This window comes from Schistocerca americana, chromosome 2, assembly GCF_021461395.2.
Source record: "Schistocerca americana isolate TAMUIC-IGC-003095 chromosome 2, iqSchAmer2.1, whole genome shotgun sequence".
Taxonomy (NCBI): domain Eukaryota; kingdom Metazoa; phylum Arthropoda; class Insecta; order Orthoptera; family Acrididae; genus Schistocerca; species Schistocerca americana.
Genome location: NC_060120.1, coordinates 792,219,249 through 792,242,187, shown reverse-complemented (window position 1 = coordinate 792,242,187; position 22,939 = coordinate 792,219,249). Strand labels below are relative to the sequence as shown.

Below are 22,939 nucleotides of genomic sequence, written 5' to 3'. Positions count from 1 at the left end.
AAAAAAACGCAGTTGATGTACGTTTGGCCTATGGCAGCGCCATCTAGTGGGCCAACCATAGCGCCATCTGGTTTCCCCCTTCAAGGTAGACGAGTTCCGTTCTTTGCAGGTTTTTCGTTTGACGCTTATTTCGTGAGATATTTGGCCCGGTCATGATGACTGGACAACCCTGTATAATGGGTGTACGAGAGCAGGATGCGGTACAGGGACGACGACTTATGGAAGTTGAGTCTGGGCGTGAGTCGTGCTCGGATAGCGAAAGCGCGTAAGACGACCGCATGTGTAAAGCGAGAAGTCCAGGTTCGAGTCCTGGTCCTGCACAATGTATTGTCGTCATTCCCTTATACAGCTGATGGTTGTTCATATTTTTAAGCTGGAAGTAAGTTTCATGCATTTCATAACGGCAGTAGTCATCGCAGTGGCTGTTCCTTGTTAGCAACACAGGTACTGCAATATCGTATTTCTGACTAGTGTTCTGCGAAAATGAACGTCTTCTAGCCTCCAGGGATCCTCATTTTAGTTCACGCCGCTGTGCCTGTTTCTTCTTAGCAACAAAGGCGTTGCAATATCGTATTTCTCATTAATGTTCTGCGAAAGTAACTTATTCTTGCCTCCAGAGATTTCTCATTTTCGTTTGTCGAGAATTTTCGCAATACATTGATATAACTTACCGACAGCAAATCTAGCAGGACGCCTACGAATTGCTTCCTTTAAGCTGACCTGGTAGGGTTCCAGAACACTCGAGAATTTCTCAAGAATGCATCGGACAAGTTTTCTGTTCTCCATTACAGGTCAAATATACTTTCCTAGAATTGTCACAATAAACTGTAGTTGATCATACGCCTTTGGTACATCCATCTCATACACCTCTTTTAATCCTAGTTCTTAATTCTTACTCTTCCATTCTTATAGTATTGTACAAGGTGCGACAATAAAGTAATGAGACTGATTTTCTTTGCAAGATGTGACAACCCTGCAGGCTTGTGTAGGCACAATATCTTTGACCTTGGTGTATAAGCTGCTTCTAGTCCAAGCGGCACATCGATGCAACTGCTCAGTCGTGAGTTGTGCTGTAATAAGTTAACACGTGTTTGTGTCTCTCATCACGGAAATGGAACCGCGTAATATTGCGTAACGGTATGCCATTTCTTTTTGCGTTAAATTTGGTGAAAACGCTACGACAACTTGCGCTAAGCTTCAGAAAGCTTTTGGAGATGAGGTTATGTCAAGAGCTCAAGTTTTTCAATGGCATAAAATGTTTAGTGAAGGCAGAACGAATGTTGAAGATGAAGACTGCAGTGGACGACCATCAGCCTCACGAACGGATGTCAACTTGGCCAGGGTGTGTGAACTCGTACGATCTGATCGAAGATTATCCATGAAAATGATTGCAGAAGAACTGAACATCAATCGAGAAATGGTTCGTCTAATAATAACTGAAGATCTCGGTATGAGAAAGATTTGTGCAAAAATGGTCCCCAAAAATCTCACACCACAACAACAATTTTTAACCTCAAACCAAATTTCAGTACTACCACAGCCACCTTATTCACCAGATATCGCTCCGTGCGACTTTTTTCTATTTCGAAGAGTCAAAACGGCGGTCAAGGGACACCATTTTTCAAGCAACACAAGACATCCAAAAAGCTGTGACGAGGGTCTTGGAGGATATTACAGAAGATAAGATCCTGAAATGTTATCATCAATGGCAGAAGCGCTGGAAAAAGTGTGTGCAATCAAAAGGGAACTACTTTGAGGGAGACAACAATAAACTTGAGTAAAAGGGTAAGCTAAATTTTTTTTCACATCGGTCTCATTACTTTATTGTCGCACCTCGTATATCACCCGCCTTTTCCTATAGCTTACATATACCAGAGGCGTTAAATAAGTAATGAAACGCTTTTTTTCACGGCCAGTTTCGTTTAAAAAATGCGGAATTTGTTGTGGGATCTCGTGGCGTATTCCCGTTTCGTCCTCTATAGTTTCATCAAGTTCCGATAGTAGGCGGCTCTAAACGTAGTCTTCATAATGGCGTCTGTAACGGAGGTGCGTACCCAGCAGAGAGCTGTCGCTGAGTTTCTTTTGGCTGGAAACCAGAGTATCGCAGATATGGCGGAGCGTGCAGGACGTCTACGAACACTTGGCAGTGAGCAAAAGCTGGGTGAGTCATTGATTGAGGCGTTTGTCATCGTCGCAACAAGACAGCACAAACCTGTCCGATCTCCTGTGTGCACACAGATTTGACTGCTGCAATGTTGGAACGTGTGTACATTTTGTTTGAAGTGATCTATGGATCACAATCAGACTCCTCACTGCACAACTAGACGCTTTTGCTGCTAGTGCTGACACATTCGCCCACCTGTCGGTGTACTCAAAAGTGTCTGCCCGCTGGGTTCTTCACCACGCAACAGTTTTCTGTCGAACATCGTCAGAGGAGCTGAAACATGAGTTGGTCGATTCCAGCCGCAAACAAAACGGCATGTCTTCCGAAGAAAAACTTCAAAGCCGCACCCTCCGCCGATGTAGTCATGGCGACTGTCTTCTGGGACTCTGAAGGGCATATTCTGTTTATGTCCTCCGGCACTGTCCGAAGATAAACATTCGAGTGTATTGTGCTATGCTCAGTATTTTGAAGAAACGACTTCAGCGTGTTACTCGCCACAAAAATGCAAGTGAGCTCATTTTTTCTGCATGGCAACGCAAGGCCTGCAACAAGTCTGCGTACTCGAGAAAAGCTCACAAAATTTCATTGTACTGTTCTTCCTCATCCACCCTACAGTCCGGATTTCACACCTTACGACGTCCATCTGTTTGGTGCAATGAAGGATGCACTCTGCGGGAAACAGTACATCGATGATGCGGAAGTTATTGTTGCAGCAACACCTTGGCTCCACCGTCGACCAGTAGAATGTACCATGAGGGTATACAACACGCCCTTCGAGGACGTGGTGGAAGGTGGCCGTCGCGTGCAGTGGAGATTATATTAAAAAACAGAGTTTTGTAGCCAAAACAGTGGGTTGTAATACGGTGCATTGAAATTGTGAGTAAAACCAACTGGCCCTTCAGAAAAACGTTGCATTATTTTTTGAATGCCCCCTGTAAATTATTGTCCTAACAAACAGTAGTCGATCATTCACCTTGATTACATTCATGTTTTCACCGCGTTCTTGGTCTTCCACCCTTAATTTTTCCTCGTCGTTCAAGCATACACTGAAGAGGCAAAGAAACTGGTATAGGTCTACGTACTAAAATACAGAGATATGTAAATACGCAGAAGACGCACTACATAAGAGAACAAGCGTCTAGCGCAGTTGTTAGATCGGTTACTACTGTTATAATGGCAGGTGATCAAGATTGAAGTAAGTTTGAACGTGGTGCCATAGTCGGTTCACGAGCGATAGGACACAGCATCTCCGAGGTAGCGATGAAGTGAGGATTTTCCCGTACGAGTATTTCGCGGGTGTACCATCAATATCAGGAATCCGGCAAAACATCAAACCTCCGACATCGTTGCGGCCGGAAAAAGATCCTGTAAGAGCGAGACCAACGACGACTGGCGATAATCGTTCGACGTGACAGAAGTGCAACCTTCCGCAAATTTCTGCAGATTTCAGTGCTGGGCCATCAACAAGTGTCAGCGTGCGAATCATTCACGAAACATCACCAATACGGGCTTTGGGAGCCGAAGAGCCACTCGTTACCCTTGATGACTGCACGATACAAAGTTTTTCGCCTCGCCTGGTCCCATCAACACCGGCATTGGACAGTTGATGACTTGAAACATGTTGCCTGGTCGGACGAGTCTGGTTTCATATTCTATCGATCGGACGGACGTATACGGATATGGAGACCAACTCATGAATCCATGGGCCCTGCATGTCAGCAGGGGACTGTTCAAACTGGTTGAGGCAGTGTAATGATGTGGAGCGTGTGAAGTTTGAGCGATACGGGACCCCTGATACGTCTAGATATGACTCCGACAGGTGACACGTACGTAAACATCCTATCTGATCACATGCATCCATTCATGTCCATTGTCCATTCCGACAGGCTTGGGCAATTCCAGCAGGAAAATCCGACACCCCACACGTCCAAAATTGATACAGAGTGGCTCCAGGAAAACTCTTCTGAGTTTAAACACTTTCGCTGGTCACCAAACTCCGCAGACAGGAACATTATTGAGCATATCTGCCATGCCTTGCAACGTGCTGTTCAGAAGAGATCTCCACCCGCTCGTACTCTTGCGGATTTATGGACAGCCCTGTAGGATTCAAAATGGTTCAAATGGCTCTGAGCACTATGGGACTTAACTTCTGAAGTCATCAATCCCCTAGAACTTACAACTACTTAAACCTAACTAACCTAAGGACATCATACACATCCATGCCCGAGGCAGGATTCGAACCGGCGACCGTAGCGGTTGGGCGGGTCCGGACTGTTGCGCCTAGATCCGCTCGGCCACTCCGGCCGGCTGCAGGATTCACTATGTCAGTTCCCTCCAGCACTGCTTCAGACATTAGTCGAGTCCATGGCACGTCGTGATGCGGCGCTTCTGCATGATCGCGAGGTTCCTACACGATACCAGGCAGGTGTACCAGTTTCTTTCGCTCTTCAGTGTATATTACCAGCTTTTCCCGGTAACTTACAACTATTTTGTTCTGAGATTGTTACTGTACTTTTATGTGAAGTTCAGCGCAGTCACAGCGCTACTGTGCTGCGGACTTGAGACCGCAGGCTGAGCCGTGTTGCCCGCAGGCCCCTCGTCGCCGCTGACGCTGGCGCCGCCGCCGCTGTCCGGCCAGCGACGCGGCACGCCGTGGGCGGGCTCCCCAGCGTCGCTTTCGCCGCCGCACTACCAGCTGCCCGCCATCACCACCAGCCCTGCTGACCCTCCCTCCGCTCTCGCCGTCACCTCGCCCACGGCCGCCGGTGAGTCATCATATACACAGCGTGTCTTGGAAGCGGATATATCGTCAGTATTGGGTCATTTTTGTCCAAGTATCGACAACTGGGAAGTAAGGCTGACAGTGAGACACTACTAAGGCCATATCGCTACATATTCATTTCAAATTCTGAAGGTACCAGGGGTAAAATACAGGGAGCGAAAGGCTATTTACAATTTGTACAGAAATCATATGGCAGTTATAAGAGTCGAGGGGCATGAAAGGGAAGCAGTGGTTGGGAAGGGAGTGAGACAGGGTTGTAGCCTCCCCCCGATGTTATTCAATCTGTATATTGAGCAAGCAGTAAAGGAAACAAAAGAAAAATTCGGAGTTGGAATTAAAATCCATGAAGAAGAAATAAAATCTTTGAGAATGAGATTTTCACCCTGCAGCGGAGTGTGCGCTGATATGAAACTTCCTGCCAGATTAAAACTGTGTGCCGGGCCGAGACTCGAACTCGGGACCTTTGCCTTTCGCGGGCAAGTGCTCTACCAATTTTTTTTTTTTTTTAAACAACGCACGCTACCGCTTTTTTTTTTGTTAGACGCTACCCCTTTCTTTTTTTTTTTTTTTTTTTTTTTAAGAGTGTTCAGTTATGAGTAGGTGGAGACAAGGCGGGCAGGGGTCGAAACCCGAGGCCTGGCCGCGATGTCTCCCCCCTCCCATCCCTGAATCACTCCCTCAAAGTAGCTTTTTGATTTTTTTTTTATTTTTATTTATTTATTTATTTTTTTTTACCAGGAAAAGGGTAAATGAAAAAAAGCTCTTTATTGGTACAAACTTAAATACAACAGAAATGGCATCCTACCGGCGAAAATAACACAAGACAATATACTCGTACAAGGCGAGGAATTTTTTTTTTTTTTATGAACAAGGTGCAGGGAAAAAAAGAATAATAATTCTGATGTAATCTAAGAGGTGTGAAGCAATATACAGTGGAGTGAGGGAAAGACCAGTGTTGTCCGGGGTGGTGCATTAAAGAAAGGAGGCGCGTGTCCATGCGCCTACTCCACTGTGGGTTACAATGTAAAAAGTAGCGCGGGGAGTCTCAGATGTCAGCAGGAGGGGGCGGGAGTGCTGTCGGCGTGTGGCACCATCCAACTGAGCGGGGGTGAAGTAAAGATCGCATGCAGGTAATTGGCGAAGAAGGCGCGGTAGCGCGGTCGCTGTTCGACTTCACGGTGGGCGGTTTGTAAGTACTGCCAGAAATCAAGGCGTGATTTGTCGCCACCATTATACATGTAGTTGATCGTCCATCCCTTGACCCATACAATCGCATGATTTTTGGAGGCGGGGAAATAAGTATTCTCAAGATGGATAAAAGTCCGTGGGTCAATCGAGTCCGGCGGAACGCGGAGGTAACAGGCAACGAACTGTCGGGCAAGTTTCCAGACGTCACTGGTGGCAGTACAAGTCAGTTGATGGACATCGTCATCCACGAGGTGGCAAATGGAACAAAGTGGAGAGTCCTGTAGTCCGATGGCGTGAAGGCGATGGTTTGTGGCGAATTTTTCATTTGCAACTTGGTACCATGTTGCCCGGACGTTGGAGGGAAGAAAAGGCTGGTGGATATGACGCCAAACCGTGGGCCACCGCTTGGACGGATGTCTGAGTTCGATATTGTTGCTGGATATGGAACGAAGGAGAGGGGTGTAAAAATCTTTAGGTCGAGGAGAACGCGTGGTCGGTAAGTGTGTGTGAGCATAACTGAAGTCGACGATGAAATCAGAAATGTGCGTCAAATGATGCTTGATGTGTCCGACTGGTACTCGTGATGTTATGGTCGCGGGCACAAGAATTTCCAGCAAGCTGCGCGTAAGGGAGGTGCCCCCGTGCCACTGCTTGTGCATGGTGGACATGTACAAGGACGCCGCTCGGAGTCGCACATTGACAAGGCCGAGGCCTCCTGCTCGCGGGGGAAGGGTGAGCGTGTCGCAGCGGACCTTAAAGATCGTACCGGCCGTAAGGAAGTATCCGAGGGCAGCCTGGAGGCTGCGTCCAATAGTTGATGGCAGCGGGAGGACCTGTGCGATGTGGACCATTCTGGCCGCCACATGTTGATTGAGGTATTGGACACGTTGTAAAGAATCGAGTCGTCGGAGAAGATTTTGTCGCACCGTCGTGCGGATAGTTTGGAGTGCACGCCGAAAACTGATGGCAGCGGAGCGGCACACGGTGGAGGTGAAAATGATACCAAGATATCGTAGTTGTTGTACACACGGGAGAGGTGCTAGGTCTTCGTGTGAGAGGCCGCGTCCAATGGGCATCGCCGCGGATTTAGCCAGATTCATGTTACTGCCCGCTGCAATGCCGTACGTTGATATCAAATCAAGTACCGTGTGTGTTTCACTCCGTGAGCGGATCAAGAGGAGGAGGTCGTCCGCATACGCACGACATCGAAAACTGTGCTGTCGCAAAGTGAGACCAGAAAGGTGGCTCGTCAGACTCCCGATGAGTGGCTCCAAGCTTATGGCATACAGTAGGGTCGAAAGTGGGCAGCCTTGCCGTACGGAACGCCGGATCGCCACTGGTCCCGCCACACGGCCGTTAACCTGAATCAGAGATTCGGCGGTGCCGTACAGGCGCCGGATCACGTCGATAAAGGCTGGTGGAAAACCCATGCGGTTCATCACTGAGAACAGAAAAGGATGCCGCAATTTGTCGAATGCGCTGTCAAAATCGATGGCAACCACTGCGGCGCGGAGTCTGCACGCCGCTGCCAGTGCAATTAAATCGCGACATTCTCCTGTGGCCGTTTGTATATTAACTGAGCCGCCTGGAGTTGTCTGTTCCGGGGATAGAATGCTAGGCAGGATCTTGCGGCATCGCGTTGCCAGTAGGCGTGTAAAAATTTTACAGTCTGCGTTAAGCAGAGTCAGAGAACGGTAATGTGCTGTCGTCACACCTGGTGTCGGTTTGTGGATGGGTATAATAATTCCCGTGACGAAGGACGGCGGTACGGCGTTCCCCATCGTCAGCAGTTCATTAAACATCGTTGTCCACCGTGACGCCATTAGTGTGAAGAAAGCGCGATAAAATTCTATCGGCAATCCGTCGACACCAGGTGACTTAATCAGAGAACCTTTTTTGATTGCATCGTGGGTTTCGTCACGCGTAATGGGCTCCATCAGCTCGTCCGCTTCGTCGCTGGTGAGGGTGCGAGTTACGTGTGGTAACACGGACTCCTCAGCGTGGTTGTTGGTAGTCTCCTCCTGGTACATTGTGCGGTAGTGGTCGACAAAGGCACTGACGATTTCGGCCTGGCAAGTGACGTGCTGGCCGCGACAGGTGGTGATCTCGGTGATGAGTTGTCGTCGTCGATGTTTCCTATCGGAGGCGATATGATGCATGGTCGGGTGTTCTTGTTCCGCCGAATCTTGACGTCGGGTTCGCACCATAGCCCCCTGCAGTCTACAGCGTGTCAAAGTTACTATTTGCGCCTTAATCCTGCTGCGTTCCCTCTGGGTGTCGGGGGTGGGCGGTTGGGCGTCCAGGTCGCGGAGAACGGCGTAGAAATAGTCGGTAGTGTGCCGGCGCCACATAGCTACTTCCTTTCCATACTGAATCAAAGTACGTCGAATGGCAGGTTTGGCACATTCTAGCCACCAGGTCAAGGTCGTGCAGTATTTAGGTAAGCGACGTTCACAGGTGGCCCATGTCTCGGTAACACGTTGAAGACATTCGGGATCATGAAGATGGGAGGTGTTTAGCTTCCAGGGTGCACGACTACGCCAAACCACTTGCTTGGGGAAGAGAATGTTGCAGATGTAGGCACAGTGGTCCGAAAAGGCCAGGGGCCAAAGTTCTGCACCTTGGACTGCAGGTGTGAGTTCCCGAGAGACGTAAATTCTATCAAGGCGGATCGCGGAGTGACTCGTCTGGTAAGTATGTCCAGGCGCGTCGCCGTGCCGAACTTCCCAAGTGTCGCGGAGCTACAGATCTCGGACGACAAGACGCAGTTCTTGACAGGTGTTGTAGTGGGGCACTTGATCTTTAGGGTGCAAGACACAATTAAAATCACCCCCAATCAAGTAATGGTCGCAGCGTCGAAGAAACAAAGGAGCGATGTCTTCTGAATAGAAGAGTGCCCTGTCGCGTCTGCGGGTGGAGTCTGACGGAGCGTAAATGTTGACGATACGCTTCCCCATGACGGTGACGGCCATGCCTCTGGCAGATGGAAGGTATGTGATATCGGCCACTGGAATACCTTCTCTGGCGTAGATGGCTACGCCGCGTCCCAGGTGATCACCAGGAGAAGGATAAGTGTTATATCCCGCGACGTCTGGAAGTGTGGCCAGGTGTACTTCCTGTAGTAGTGCGATATCGACGTCCGACGCCCATATCATCTCTCGCAGTAGATGAAGTTTCACGGGTGAGCTAATGGTGTTAGTGTTGATCGTCGCTATTCGGTAGGTTTGGAGCCGTACCCCGCCGTGGAGGGGAACTCCACCGGCGGAGGATGAAGAGGGACGAGGCAACGGTGGGTCGTGCCGTACGTCACCCGACGGCATTATCAGCGGCGTAACGATGCTTCCGTCTGGGGTAACTCTGTCCCCAGCGTGTGGTCCGGGGCCTCATCGACGTCCTCACTCCACACCATTGAAGGCGTTGTCGTTGTGATGGTCGTACGTTCCACTTCGGTCGTAGGGGCAGAGGACGTCCCGGCGGCAGTCGCATCTGTGGAGTCCATTGGTTCAGGAGCACCTGAGCGAGCCAGTAGAGTAGGCATCGACGTATCCACAGTCGGCGTCATGTTGTCGTCATTCGTATCGTCGTGCAGGTTCTCCGAGGCCTCGTCGTGTCGGACGGCCTCTGGAGCATCGGGGGGTGGTGATCCGTCTCGTTCCGAGACCGTACGGCGCCTCCTCTTGCGCCTCTTAGGTGAACGTTGTTTGGGGGTTCGTCCCTCCGTGTCGGAAGACGGGAGGGAGTCGCGTCGCTCTGAGAGGAAGGCCGTCGCGGGAACGTCCAATGAAGAGGCGTCCATATGTTCAGGCGGGGGGGTGTCGGAAGTCGTCGCTGTTGGTAGTGGCGCCGGAGTAGCGTCAGGCTTTGAGCGCGACGCGTCGGCCCCAGCTGTAACCGTAGCAGCTGGAAGGGTCACTGGTGCATGGTCCGATGGGCGGCGGCCGGTGGGAGGAGAAGAGAGCGCCGATGCGTAGGTGATCGGTAAAACCGTCGTCGGTGCCGGAGGTGCCACGGTAGCGGCTGGCAGTTGGGTGATTCGTCTCTGAAGACACTCAGATCTGAGGTGGCCTTCTTTGCCGCACCCGGAACAGGTCTTGGGTTGGCCGTCGTATATGACAACCGCGCGGCACCCGCTAATTTGCAGGTAAGATGGCACGTGGCGATGGAGGTCGATGGTGATCTGCCGTACACCGTTAAGAACAGGGTACGTTTGGAATTGCGCCCAGCGTTCGGCAGTGTGGCCATGTACAGTGCCATAGGGACGGAAAGCCGCGATAACGTCTTCCGCCGGGAGCTCGAACGGGAGTTCGAAAACTCGTATGGTGCGCATTCCTAAGCCGGCATGGTCGACAGTGACCGCTCCGACATTGCCGTCGGCGTGGCAGAAGCGTAGTCCATGGTTGGTATCACGAAGTATTCTTTCACATACCGCGTCATTGACGACTTTGACGTACACAGTACTGCTTAATATGGACAAATGGATGCCCAAGATGTCAGAAGCTGGGATCTTAGCAACGTCGCGTAGGAAGCGTTCCACTTCCAAGGCCTTTGGTCGTGCGTATTCGTTGCAGAAGTTGAAACGTAAAGTTGATTTTCGAAAACGGTTGGCCATGATTCTAGTGCACGTAAGCGACACGTAAGTGACGGCCGCTGAAATGTAAACAACAGCGAGCGCGCGCGCTCCGCAGGCGGAAATAACAACACGTCCACACTGCACGGCGGCGAAAGCCGGACTGCGTCCCAAGCACGACTCACACCCCGTCCTCACAGCTTTGCTTCTGCCAGTACCTCGTCTCCTACCTTCCAAACTTTACAGAAGCTCTCCTGCGAACCTTGCAGAACTAGCACACAGTTTTAATCTGCCAGAGAGTTTCATATCAGCGCACACTCCGCTGCAGAGTGATAATCTCATTCTGGAAACATCTCCCAGGCTGTGGCTAAGCCATGTCTCCGCAATATCCTTTCTTTCAGGAGTGCTAGTCCTGCAAGGTTCGAAGGAGAGCTTTTGTAAAGTTTGGAAGGTAGGTGAAGGTCCCGAGTTCGAGTCTCGGCCCGGCACACAGTTTTAATCTGCCAGGAAGTTTCAAAAACTTTGAGGTTTCGTCGATGACGTAATTCTGTCAGACAGCAAAGGATTTGGAAGAGCAGCTGAACGGAATGGACATGGTGGAAAGGAGGATATAAGATGAACACCAACAAAAGCAAAACGAAAATAATGGAATGTAGTCGAATTAAATCAGGTGATGCTGCGGGAATTAGATTCGGAAATGAGAAGCTTAAAGTAGTAAATAAATTTTGCTGTTTGGGGAGCAAAATAACTGATGATGGTCGAAGTAGAGAGGATATAAAATATAGACTGGCAATGGCAAGGAAAGCGTTTCTGAAGAAGAGAAATTTGTTAACATCGAGTACAGATTTAAGTGTCAGGAAGTCTTTTCTGAAAGTAATTGTATGGAGTGTAGCCCTGTATGGAAGCGAAACGGGGACGATTAATAGTTTAGACAAGAAGAGAATAGAAGCTTTCGAAATGTGGTACTACAGAAGAATGCTGAAGATTAGGTGGGTAGATCACATAACTAATGAGGAGGTACTGAATAGAATTTGGGAGAAGAGGAGTTTGTGACACAACTTGACTAGAAGAAGGGATCGGTTGGTAGAACATGTTCTGAGACATCAAGGGATCACCAATTTATCATTGGAGGGCAGCGTGGAGGGTAAAAATCGTAGAGGGAGAATAAGAGAGGAATACACTAAACAGATTGAGAAGGATATAGGCTGCAGTAGGTACTGGGAGATGAAGAACCTTGCACAGGATAGAGTAGCATGGAGAGCTGCATGAAACCAGTCTCTGGACTGAAGACCACAACAACATCACTATATATACTACATACTGAACTTTCTAACGATCTCGCCATCGTCTCACCTAGTGCCACTTGCGAGTCATCACACAGTACCTCCATAATCTCAGCACGTATTGAAAGCAGACATTACTTCAGTAGTGAGATACTACGACAAGTGGAAGGTACTGCTGCTGTGAGTCATTGCCATAGCTGTATCTCAACTGTGCACTGCTCCTTGACCCTCCCACTGTGCTTTCAGTCTCATCGCCCGCTGCTGCCAGCGAGTGTGTTCCTACATATATGTGTGTGCAGCATATCTTGGGTGCAGATATCAATTGAGTAGTGGGACAGATGCACTATCTAAAATTGTAAGGAAAGTACTGGTGTCAGTGGGTTATCACTATGACGTGTCGCTACTGCACACCAACGGCTTTGTTACCTGCATACTGTGGACGCACTATCTACAGGTGTCAGGTACTGCTGGCTCTGACTCATCACAATGGCCGTTTCGCTAATTCGCTACTGAACATTATGTCTCGATATACATGGCATGTGGCAATTTTTTTTTTTTTTTTTAAGGTAGGCACTGAGACAACAGCTGACAAATTTACATGAAGTTATAATAAATACCGTCAGCTCTGTGTTTGTTTTCCATTTCGTGACTGTGACCGGTTTGGGTGGTCCCCTCCACCACCTTCAGGCTCTCTACAGCATATGGTGGTCAAGTAATGAACAGGAATTATCACTATAAAGTGATCAGAAACCATCAGCACCCACAGAACTTGTGTGGTGCATCTGATGCAGCCCTTCAACTGAACTGTTGGGATTGTGTTGATGAACTGCATCAGATTCACTGTGGACTCCAGTGGTTTCTGGTCATTTTATGATGATGATTCTTGTTCATTGTGCGACCAGTATATGCCAAAGATAGGCTTGATTATTGTGAAATGGACCACCAAAACCGGTAGTAATTAAATAATAAAAGACAAGCACACGGCTGAGGGTGTTACTTATAGCTTCACCTACACAGCATGTCGTGGAACTACTTCGATAGTTAGGTACAGCCTACACACTACCTACAGCGGATAGCTACTGCCGTCAGTGAATCGTCATCGCCACTGTACACAGTTTATCCATCCTCAGCATGTCTTGAATGTGGGAAATAAATGGCGCACTCCCCAAAGCTGGTGATTATACAGTATTTTCATACAGAAACCGATAGTAACGTTACTAACGTATAAGTACTCCTCCTGAATGGTGTCCTACACTGCATGACTTCATAACCAGTATACTCAGTAGTACCTCTGCAGGTCGATCTTATTATTGGTGGAGATCCAAATGCATGAACAAGTGATACATCAATAAAACTCGCCATACGGAAATTTTGGTGAAATACCACAAACAGTAATGAATATGTTTTAAGGAGCCACGCCACATACAGTGGCTCCAAGACAGCAAATCGTTTACAGAAAAATGTATATTCATAAACATACATGGTCTCTTAGTGCTAATAGGTAACTGACTGCATTATAGTTTATAAACATCTAGGCTCATTTGTACTGTTTGTGATAGTCTACTGAGGAAGCGATATCTGCTCTGGTCCTTGTAGTTTAAACGATAGGTCTCTGCTCCAGACTGAAGAAGCTAAACACGAGCCAGAAACCACATTTGTACTCTGTAGACAATTGTATTGTGCATGGGACAGCGTTCTATGCATTTTACCACGTATGAAGGTTTCTTCTTGTTCTGTTCACTCATGGAGTGTTAGAGGAGTGGTTTTCTAAAATGCCTTTATGCACTCTGTAATAAGTCTTCGTCGTTACTATGGAAAACACTGATTAATTTATTGTTTTATTTTGTATTATATTTAAATTCCTCACTTACCAATTTCTCTCGAATATAAGTAGGATTTTTCGCCGTGATTCTCATCATCTGACTTCCACCTAACTGAAGCCCTCCCGTGGATGAAACAAACCAATCACCACTAATGCTGCCCTTCTTCGATTGCGCTCTATAGCTCATGTTAGTCCTATTTGGCAATCGTCTCAAACTTGAGAAATATTCTGAGGTGAGTAGAACGAGTGTTTTGTAAGGAATCTCTCTTGCATACTGTCTTCCTTTTCCCAGGAAGGAGACAAGTTGCGATCCAAAATCATCTGTACAAAACACTTGAAGATTAAATGAACACTTTATTTCTAAATAGAAAAATAACTTATCTTCTTGTGCCTCTTAAATGCAATTTCATTACTCGCTATTGCTACTCGCACAACGCAGACTAAGTAACGTCTTCCTTAAAACTTTGTATTTGTGAGGATCCACAGCCTCCAGATGCTTAATAAGCGTAAACATGGTCCGTAGTACGTTACAATGCGATGTTTATTTAATCGTGTGATTAGCTATCAAGCACATTTGTAACAACTGTATTTCACACCATTTTCAAATCACTCTTAATTACGAGCAACAAGTTCAGATTACATTCTTAAGAGGTGTCAGCGTAGTGTGGATCCTTTCGTAAAATGACGGGATATGGCTACTTATTAGTTGTAGTTAAAAGACCTGCCAGGATAGCTGAGAGCGTTAACGCGCTGCTTCCTGGACTCGGGTAGGCGCGCCGGCCCCAGATCGAATCCGCCCGGCGGGTTAACGACGACGGCCGGTGTGCCGGCAAGCCTTGATGTGGTTTTTAGGCGGTTTTCCACATCCTACTACGTGAATACAGGGCTGGTCCCCACGTCCCGCCTCAGTTACATGACTCGCAGATATTTGTAACACATTCACACTATTTCACGATTTACACTAGGTGTAGACAGCTGGGGTACACTAATTTCCTCCCGGGGGCATGGAGTGGCGGCAGGAAGGGCATCCGGCAATCCCTACAAAATAACTGTGCCAATTCCGTCCTTAACCTTACCGACCCTGCGCACAATGCGGGATAAAGGCGGTACCAAAAGAAAGAAAGAAAAGAATTACTTGTAGTTAAGAGGTATTTGAAACTGACATGAAATACAGATGTTACAAATGTGATTGACAGTGGTGATTAGTTGAAATTAAGTAATCGTACGATTAAATGAACATGACACTGCAGCCTACTATGGTCCATGATTACCTTTCCTCCTATTACTTAGTACTGATGCTGTCGAAGTCTGCGATCGAACTGATCTGACCAGCGAAGGGCGGCTGGTTAAATCAGCGTTGAAAAAAATGCCGCACCGTTGTTGCTTATGGAGCTATCATCTTACGACAACTGAGCGGCGGGGGAGGGGGGAGAGGGGCAGGAAGCTGGGTGGGGGGCTTGAGGAGCCGGGAGTCGCAACTGGGACCCATGCCGAGCCGCCACTCGCGCTCCGACATCCGCCCAGCTCTCCGAGGGGAACGCCGATCGGAAAACCCCGGATAGGGCGTCCACCCTCTTCCAGAGCCGGTCCGACGAAAAACAGAGTGGGTGACAATCCCAGTAAGATGCGAATCTGGGGACAGAAAATCTGTGGATGTATCTCGCAGTGGACGAGCACAATCTAGTTCTGATGGCGGCGCAGAAACTCAGCTGAACTTTGATTCCAGTACACGCAAGCGAAAAGATTTCGAACAATCGGTTCTCTTTCCTAGCACCTGGTACGATCAAAAACTCTGAAAAGAACAGACTCATTAGACGCGTAGCGATGCTTGCGGAGCGTGGGAGGCGCCGTGCGCTGCGATGGTTGCAGCAACTGGAGCAGCGTGCGGTGGCGCAGGCCGTCTAGGAGCGCCGCCGGCGACGGACCGTCGCAGAGCTAGGAGCGGTACGTTGCCAGCAAGAGCAGCAGAGCTTGCTCCCGTGTTTGGGAGGCACGTAGTTTGTTCATGTGTTGCTTCAACGTAAGCACACATCGTTCAACGTCCCCGTTCGACTGAGGACGATACGGAGCACTGCTACTATTGGCTGCACAAAACTATTCAAACACCCGTGCCGCAAACTGTGGTCCGTTGTGCGTAACCAACACTTCAGGCAAACCTTCCAAGCAAAAAAATAGATTACAAACCCTGAATAGTACTACGCGACGTAGTCGAGTTCATGGGCATTGCAAACGAATATTTACTAAAAGAGTTCACAACAATAAGCCAAGGAATGTTCCAAAAGAGACCAATACATTCTCAGCACAACCGCGACACTGTGGAGCCATCTGTCCAATGTGTGAGTCATCAGTTTGCTGCCTAGTTTGATGCGGCCCGCCCAGAATTCCTCTGCTGCGCAAATCTCTTCACCTCAGGGTAACATTTGCAACCTGTGTCCTCAATTATTTGCTGGATGTGCTCCAGTCTCTGTCTTCCTCTGCAGTTTTTTCCCTCTACAGCTCCCTCTAGTACCATGAAGGCCATTCCCTGATTTCTCAACAGTGTGTTGTCAGTGTTTTCTACATATTCCTTTTCCTTTACGATTCTCGCAGAATCGTCTCATTCTTTACCTTTTCACTCCACTCAATTTTCAGCATTCATCTGTAGCACCACATCTCAAATGCTTAGATTCTCTTCTGTTCCGGTTTTCCCACAGTCCATGTTTCACTACCACACAGTGCTGTGCTCCAATTCGTACTGATACTTTGATAATAGCTAAACCCAGCGTCGCAGCTTCTGAGCCGAGCGTGGCGGAACAGGTTTGGACAGATGAAACAAAGACTGAAGTGGCTTATGATCCATCACTAGGTAAAACGAAAGCGAAAGTAATCGGCCTGTCCTGTGAACCCTATCTGTGCGAGAGCACAGCTCCGATTCCGTACGAAGAAGCGCCCACTGCCAAAACCACAGCCTTAGCGAGATCGAAATGACAAGGCATCTGTCATTCAACAAGGGATTTTGAAGCTTCTGGAACGCATCCTGACACTATTTCGTCCAAACAAAATGCACATTCCTTCGGCGCAAACGATGCAACGGGGCCGCGATCTTGACTGCGTTGGGTGTAAACCGGATATAATATTTCAACTTCCTGAGAACTGACTGAAATTCTGTCACGTTCCAGCAGAGCAGAGAGATCCCTGATGGCCAGCTAATGCGATTGAAGGGGATGTTCAGCTTGACTATTAATATCATGGCCCGAGAATAGGTTTCACTCTGAAAAAGCCACATTTGTCTCGGCGTACTTCAAACCTACAGCTGAAAGTACTTCGAAAAGCGTACGATTGTTATCGATATGTTATTGTGGTGTACGTCCTGACACCACCATATCGTCCAACGAATTTGAACAGAATGGAGGGACTCATGACCATGAAGTATAGTACCTTTACCCTACAAACCAACCAACCAACAAACCAACTGAATGGAACATTTTGCATTAAGCTGTTCTACACAGCGTTGGAACATGGCAGACGAGCAGCACTGCTGAAGAGTACCCGCAAGAATTTCACCAGCCCGAAGTATGTGTTCACCACAAACGCTTTCTGTGGCTCCTCGTCTAGGGGAATTTGCAAATGCGCATAGCGTAAGTCAGTTTCCTTTTAAATAGCGGCCTGCACCAAGCCTGTCCATCAATTTCTCAGGGCGAGCCAACGGATATGTATCGATTATTGTTTGGCGATTCACAGTGGATTTATAGTCAACTTAAAGAAGAAGTCTTCCAGAAGGATTTGGCAACATTACTAAGGAAGAATCCCATTGACTAGCCTCGACAGGAGCAGTAACGCCACTGTCTTGCCACTATTTAAGTTGACTTGCAACTCCGCGTCAAACCATGAAGTTCAGTGACACACTGACGGTATGTCTGTTCCAGCTTTTTCCACAGTCAAAAGAACTTGTAACTGCAGCAACCTCTACCTACTCCTCGTAATACTAAGAGAGGCCGGAAACAAAATCTTTAAAAACTAGCAGCTCCGGCCTACTAGTTGGAAATAACTCCTGAGCAAGTTGGTAAACATCTGTGCCGGCCTTTGACAAGAGATAAGAAAGTTTCTCAGTGCCTTGCACTTGATTGTAGCACAATGTTCATCTAACTAATCTCACTACTCGTTTCATGCCTCTTGTTGTTAATAAAAAGCTCAGAACGGTGGAATACATAGAGGTGGTGCCGTGGATGTGGCTGGCTGTTGTGGCGAAGTCGATGCAGCAGTGTCTTATGCATTAATGAGCTGCAGAACTGCCGTCACCTGCTGCAACATTTGTTGGCTCTGAAAGTGAATGAACTGCATTAGATCAAAGCTAGCAGCAACCGGCAGGCGTAGGCGCAGGTGGTATGGAGGCGGCTTAGAGGCCAGTGTAATGAGAGGAGCTCCGCAACAAATTGTAAGTAGAAGTAAGGCAAAAGAAAGAACACGATTAGGAGCATGTGCCTCTGAAAGAAGAGAGAGAAATGTTACTGACGCGTTGTGAAGTAGCGGCCCACAGTGTAGGTTGCGTAGATTCTGGAATCCTCGTCTCCACATGTGTCGGCTACTGTGGGAGTCAGTAACGTGATAAACAAGGAACTCCAGAAGTTAGGATGGCCGATGGCAGGAATCCAGAATCATCCATACAGAACATTTGAAGATTAAATGAACACTTTATTTCGAAACAGAAAAGAAGATCACCTTCTTGTGCCTCCTACGTGCAATTTCATAGCTCGGTATTAATACTCGCAGAACGCAAGCTAAGTAACGTCTTCTTATTACTCAGTACTGAGTCTCTCGAAATCTGCGACCAACCTGGACCGACCAGCGGTTGCCGGCTGGTTAAATCAGCGTTGACAGAGCGCGCTGAATTCTGTCTTCCTGGACGTGGGGCGCTGCCAGCTTTTTCCATTGGCGCGCGGGTCAGCGCCTTCTTGGTGCCGTTTCGGAGGTGCCGTCTATGTTTAAGGACTTCACACATTCCATTTTTAATCCCTCTGGTATTTGTATGAGTTGATTTCAATTGTATCTCTTGATGTTGAGTATACTATTTTTTCCCCTCTTGTAAAGTGTGAAAGTCCATATTTATGGACGTTTAAAACAAGTCACCACTTGATAATGTATTAAGATTTATAAATGTATACACTTTTTTTCAGCCAGTTCTTCATTGTAGATCATTGCATCATCTGGAAATCGAGGTTATTTTATGTCTGGTAATTAATACACGACGTGAATGGCGAAGTTCCCAACACGGTTACCTAGTGCACACCTGAAGCTACTTCGACTTCTGCCGATGATTCTCCATTCACCCTACCAACAAATCCTCAATCCGGTAAAAAATATTGTTTTGTATCTCTCATGGTCGCACTTCTATTAATAACCATTGATAAGTTTCTGATTAAAATGCTTTTGGGTAGTCAAGAAATACTGCATGTACATAACTGCCTTGACCCAGTGCTTTCAGGACGTTAAGTGAGTGATTTAAATTTAGGATGACCATTGTTTGCGGAATCCATGCCATTTGGCGTGAACTTCATTTTGATCGAGAAGTCTCTTTGAACTCAGCATATGTTCTAAGATTCTAGAACATATTCTACGTACAGTCGGCAGTCGGCAGTGAATCGTCCGCGTGAGCTCATCATTGATGTACATCACTTCTCGAAGTAACCACGACTTCTTCTTTGATTTTTGAAAATTCTTTAGCAATATAATAGGTCGGAAACTCTTTACGGCAGTACAATTGTACTCTGCATCTTGATGATTAAAACAGCCTGACACAATGTGCAGACTTCATAATGGATTTAATTCAAAGTTCTGACGTTCAGTTAATTTATAGCTACTACGCAGAACTTTTTTGAATGATTTGATCATACCAGTCATTTATCTATAATACTGGCCAACAATCATTTTGCGCCCTTTGTATTTTTGGCACAAGAATGAAAATGTATCCTTAAAAATGTAGTTCCGCGAAATGTTTTCGAGACATTTTAAAATTTTAGACAATTTTGTTATTTATATCTTTGTATATTCAACATATAAATGATAATAAATTTACATCATTACTTTTCACTCCTTTAGAAGGTAACAAATGAGCATGGCCCTGCTGCTAGATGACATCAGATATAAAGATCATTAGTGAATGATCAGCTCCGATTTAAAAGTTGTTGCTCCTCTTATAGATACATAGTTTTGTAAGACTGTTGATAAACAGAGTGAAGCTGTCAATCGTGTGGAGTTTTTTACCGAGATCAATGAAGCCAAGTTGTAAGATGGAGTGTTTATTGACCCTCAAGTCAGAAAATTGTTAATAATAAATGAAAAGCACCAGTTTGCTTTTGTTCTACAATATAACAATACAAAATTGTTGGTTGATGAAACCTTTGAAGTTAAACGAATATCAGGTTACGTCCTTGTACTTCTTTTAGAAGCACTGTTCACGGATTTTTAGGCAAGATTGTCACCGAACTGTGGGTCAAATAAAAAAATGAGGTTTAGGGCTTCAGTAAATACCATTTATTACTTTCACATCTTGATTTTTTTTCCCGTATAAATTCGGCACTGTTAACAATCAGTAAGGAGAAAAATTACACCAAGGTATTCTTACCATGGAACATCGCTATCAAGGACTCTGCAATACTTCAATAACGATTGATCACTGCTGAGTCTCATTTAGAGACAGTGAGATATCTTAAAAAGAAGAGCATCCGTGTCACGACTTAACTCATCTAACTTGAAGCTATCTTTCCAAAAAGAAAAAAAATTAAATAGACTAATCAATAATGGCCTCATCTGTTAAAATACGTTAACATTATCTTCTTAAGGCCTTAAAATTTCTAATTATTGTTACTGTTTTGGTAGTTATATGACTTTTTGTCTGGATAATTTACGCGTTATGTTATGGTATTCGTAACCCGCCAGGGTAGCTGAGCGCGCTAACGCACCGCTTCCTGGACTCGGGTAGGCGCGCCGGCCCCAGATCGAATCCGCCCGGCGTGTGAACGACGAGGGCCGGTGTGCCGGACAGCCTGGACATGGTTTTTAGGCGGTTTTCCACATCCCACTAGGTGAATACCGGGCTGGTCCCCATGTTCCGCCTCAGTTACACGCGTCGCAGACATTTGAAACACGTTCACACTATTTCACGATTTATACTACATGCAGACAGCTGGGGTACACTGATTCCATCGCTAGGGGTACAGGGTGGCGGCAGGAAGGGCATCCGGCCACCCCCCAACTTAACCTTGACAAATCCGTTCTAACCACTCCGACCCTGCGATCGCTGCAGGACTATGGCGTAAGCGGAAGAAAGAAAGAAAGAAAGACAGTTATGGTATTTCTACTTTAGGTTTATTGATGTTGGCAGTCTGCTACAAATAAAATATTGTTATATTATACATCGGAAATGTGGTGGAGTAGAGAAATCTACTTAGAACAGAGAATCTTAGATTTAGGTAAACCAACCACGTAGAAACCAGATGCAGAAAAGAAGGTTCCAATTGGTGGCCAGTGTAACTGCACATTGCATTAGTGATGATAGTTTCGTGATATTTGCAACTGGAAGTGTAGTTACTGCTCACAGACGAACTCGCTACCCAGGTATGCAGCCAGCAACTGGCCTCTAAGCAGATTCCTTTGGTGGACTTGTTGACCCCGGCACTGTTGCGCAGGTGCCCGACGCCGCCGCCTGGGGAGCACCGTGGGCCCCCCGCCTCCGCCCGGCCCGACGCCACGGCAGCGCTCGCTGTCGCTGGAGAGCCAAGGTGCTGACTCTCTGCTGCGGCCGGGAGCAGCAATGGCGGTGGGGGCGGCGGGGGGAGGCGCCGCCGCGACGCCGGACACGGGCCGGCGCAGCGTTTCGCTCAAGTCCAGCCCGCTCATGTCGCCGCGGCCCGCCACGCTGCTGCCGCTGCCCGCGCACCACCACCACCATCACCACCACGACCAGCAGCAGCAACAACAGCAGGTTGGTGGCGCTCCATCACATCCCACTTCTCAAATACCAGGCACAGTCATAAAGGTTTTAAAGCCTCAACCAAGATTTGGTGATAATGCTAGTCCTTCTCTACAAATCACCCTTCAGTGACACATTTTCCCCAACAATGGATAACTTGGCGCAGACCTTGGTTGGAGAAATCACCATCTGGGCAGTTCAGGAAATATTCCACCTCCATGGTTTTAGAAGTCTCTATCTGGGTCGTTTAGGGAACGTTCCATCCCGTTGGGTGTAGAAGTCTCCATCTGGGCCATTCAGGAAGTGTTCGACCACCTTAGTTGTAAAAGCCTCCACCAGGGCCGTTCAAGAAACGTTCCACTTCTTTGGCTGTATGAGTGTCCATCAGGAATGTTCACGACACATTCCACCTCGAAAATCATCATGTCGACATTCTGGAAATACCTGCTATGCAATGGCTTCCCGATCCGAGTAAGGAGAAAGAAGTCAGTAGGTGACGGGCAGATTCAGTTTTTGATAGACAAACGAAACGACATGTGACTATGTCCTACACGGTTGAGCTGTGACTATGTTGTGGAGCAAAGTCACACCACAGTACAGCTTGCCATGTCACTTCGTCTTGACAGCGTTTTGCAGCTTTGTCAGTTAATTTCGGTAGTACACTACTGTGACGAATTGCCACTTAAGAGGAAAATTTCTTAGCACCACACCATGGTAGTCCAAAGAACCCCTCAAATCACCTTGCCTGACGATCACTTTCTCAGAGTGATGAATCTAATTGTTTGGTTGGTTGTCTTTGGGGAGGGGACTCAACAGCGCGGTCATCGATCCCATTGAATTAGGGAAGGACAGAGAAGGGATTCGGCCGTGCCCTTTGAAAGGAGCCATCCCGGCATTTGTCTGAAGCGATTTAGGGAAATCACGGGTAGTCTAAAGACAACCAAAGATGTCCTGCTACGAAACGAAATGGCAACGCCAGACCATCGTCCCTCGTTGTCGGTCCCTATGGCAGGTGACAGTCAGGATAGTATCCCAACGCTGTCTGTGTGTGTCTACGGCCTGGAATCTCTGGAGAAGAACTCTCTTCAGAGATGAGTCCCTCGTCGAAGTGAGCCCCGGCGACCGGCGAAGAGGTGTCTGGAGATGTCCTGGACAGCAGTAAGATACCAACCTGATTCTCGCTTG

General features: G+C 47.4%; 1 protein-coding gene across 1 annotated transcript in view; it reads left to right on the top strand.

The window, feature by feature from the left end:
* LOC124594436 overlaps nucleotides 1–22,939 on the top strand; it is an 822,371-nt gene that overhangs the window by 24,380 nt on the left and 775,052 nt on the right. Inside the window, exons 5-8 of the mRNA XM_047132812.1 lie at nucleotides 913–923; nucleotides 4,756–4,972; nucleotides 18,243–18,265; nucleotides 21,531–21,715. Coding sequence (XP_046988768.1) covers nucleotides 913–923; nucleotides 4,756–4,972; nucleotides 18,243–18,265; nucleotides 21,531–21,715 — 436 coding nt within the window. The remainder of the gene's footprint in view (nucleotides 1–912; nucleotides 924–4,755; nucleotides 4,973–18,242; nucleotides 18,266–21,530; nucleotides 21,716–22,939) is intronic.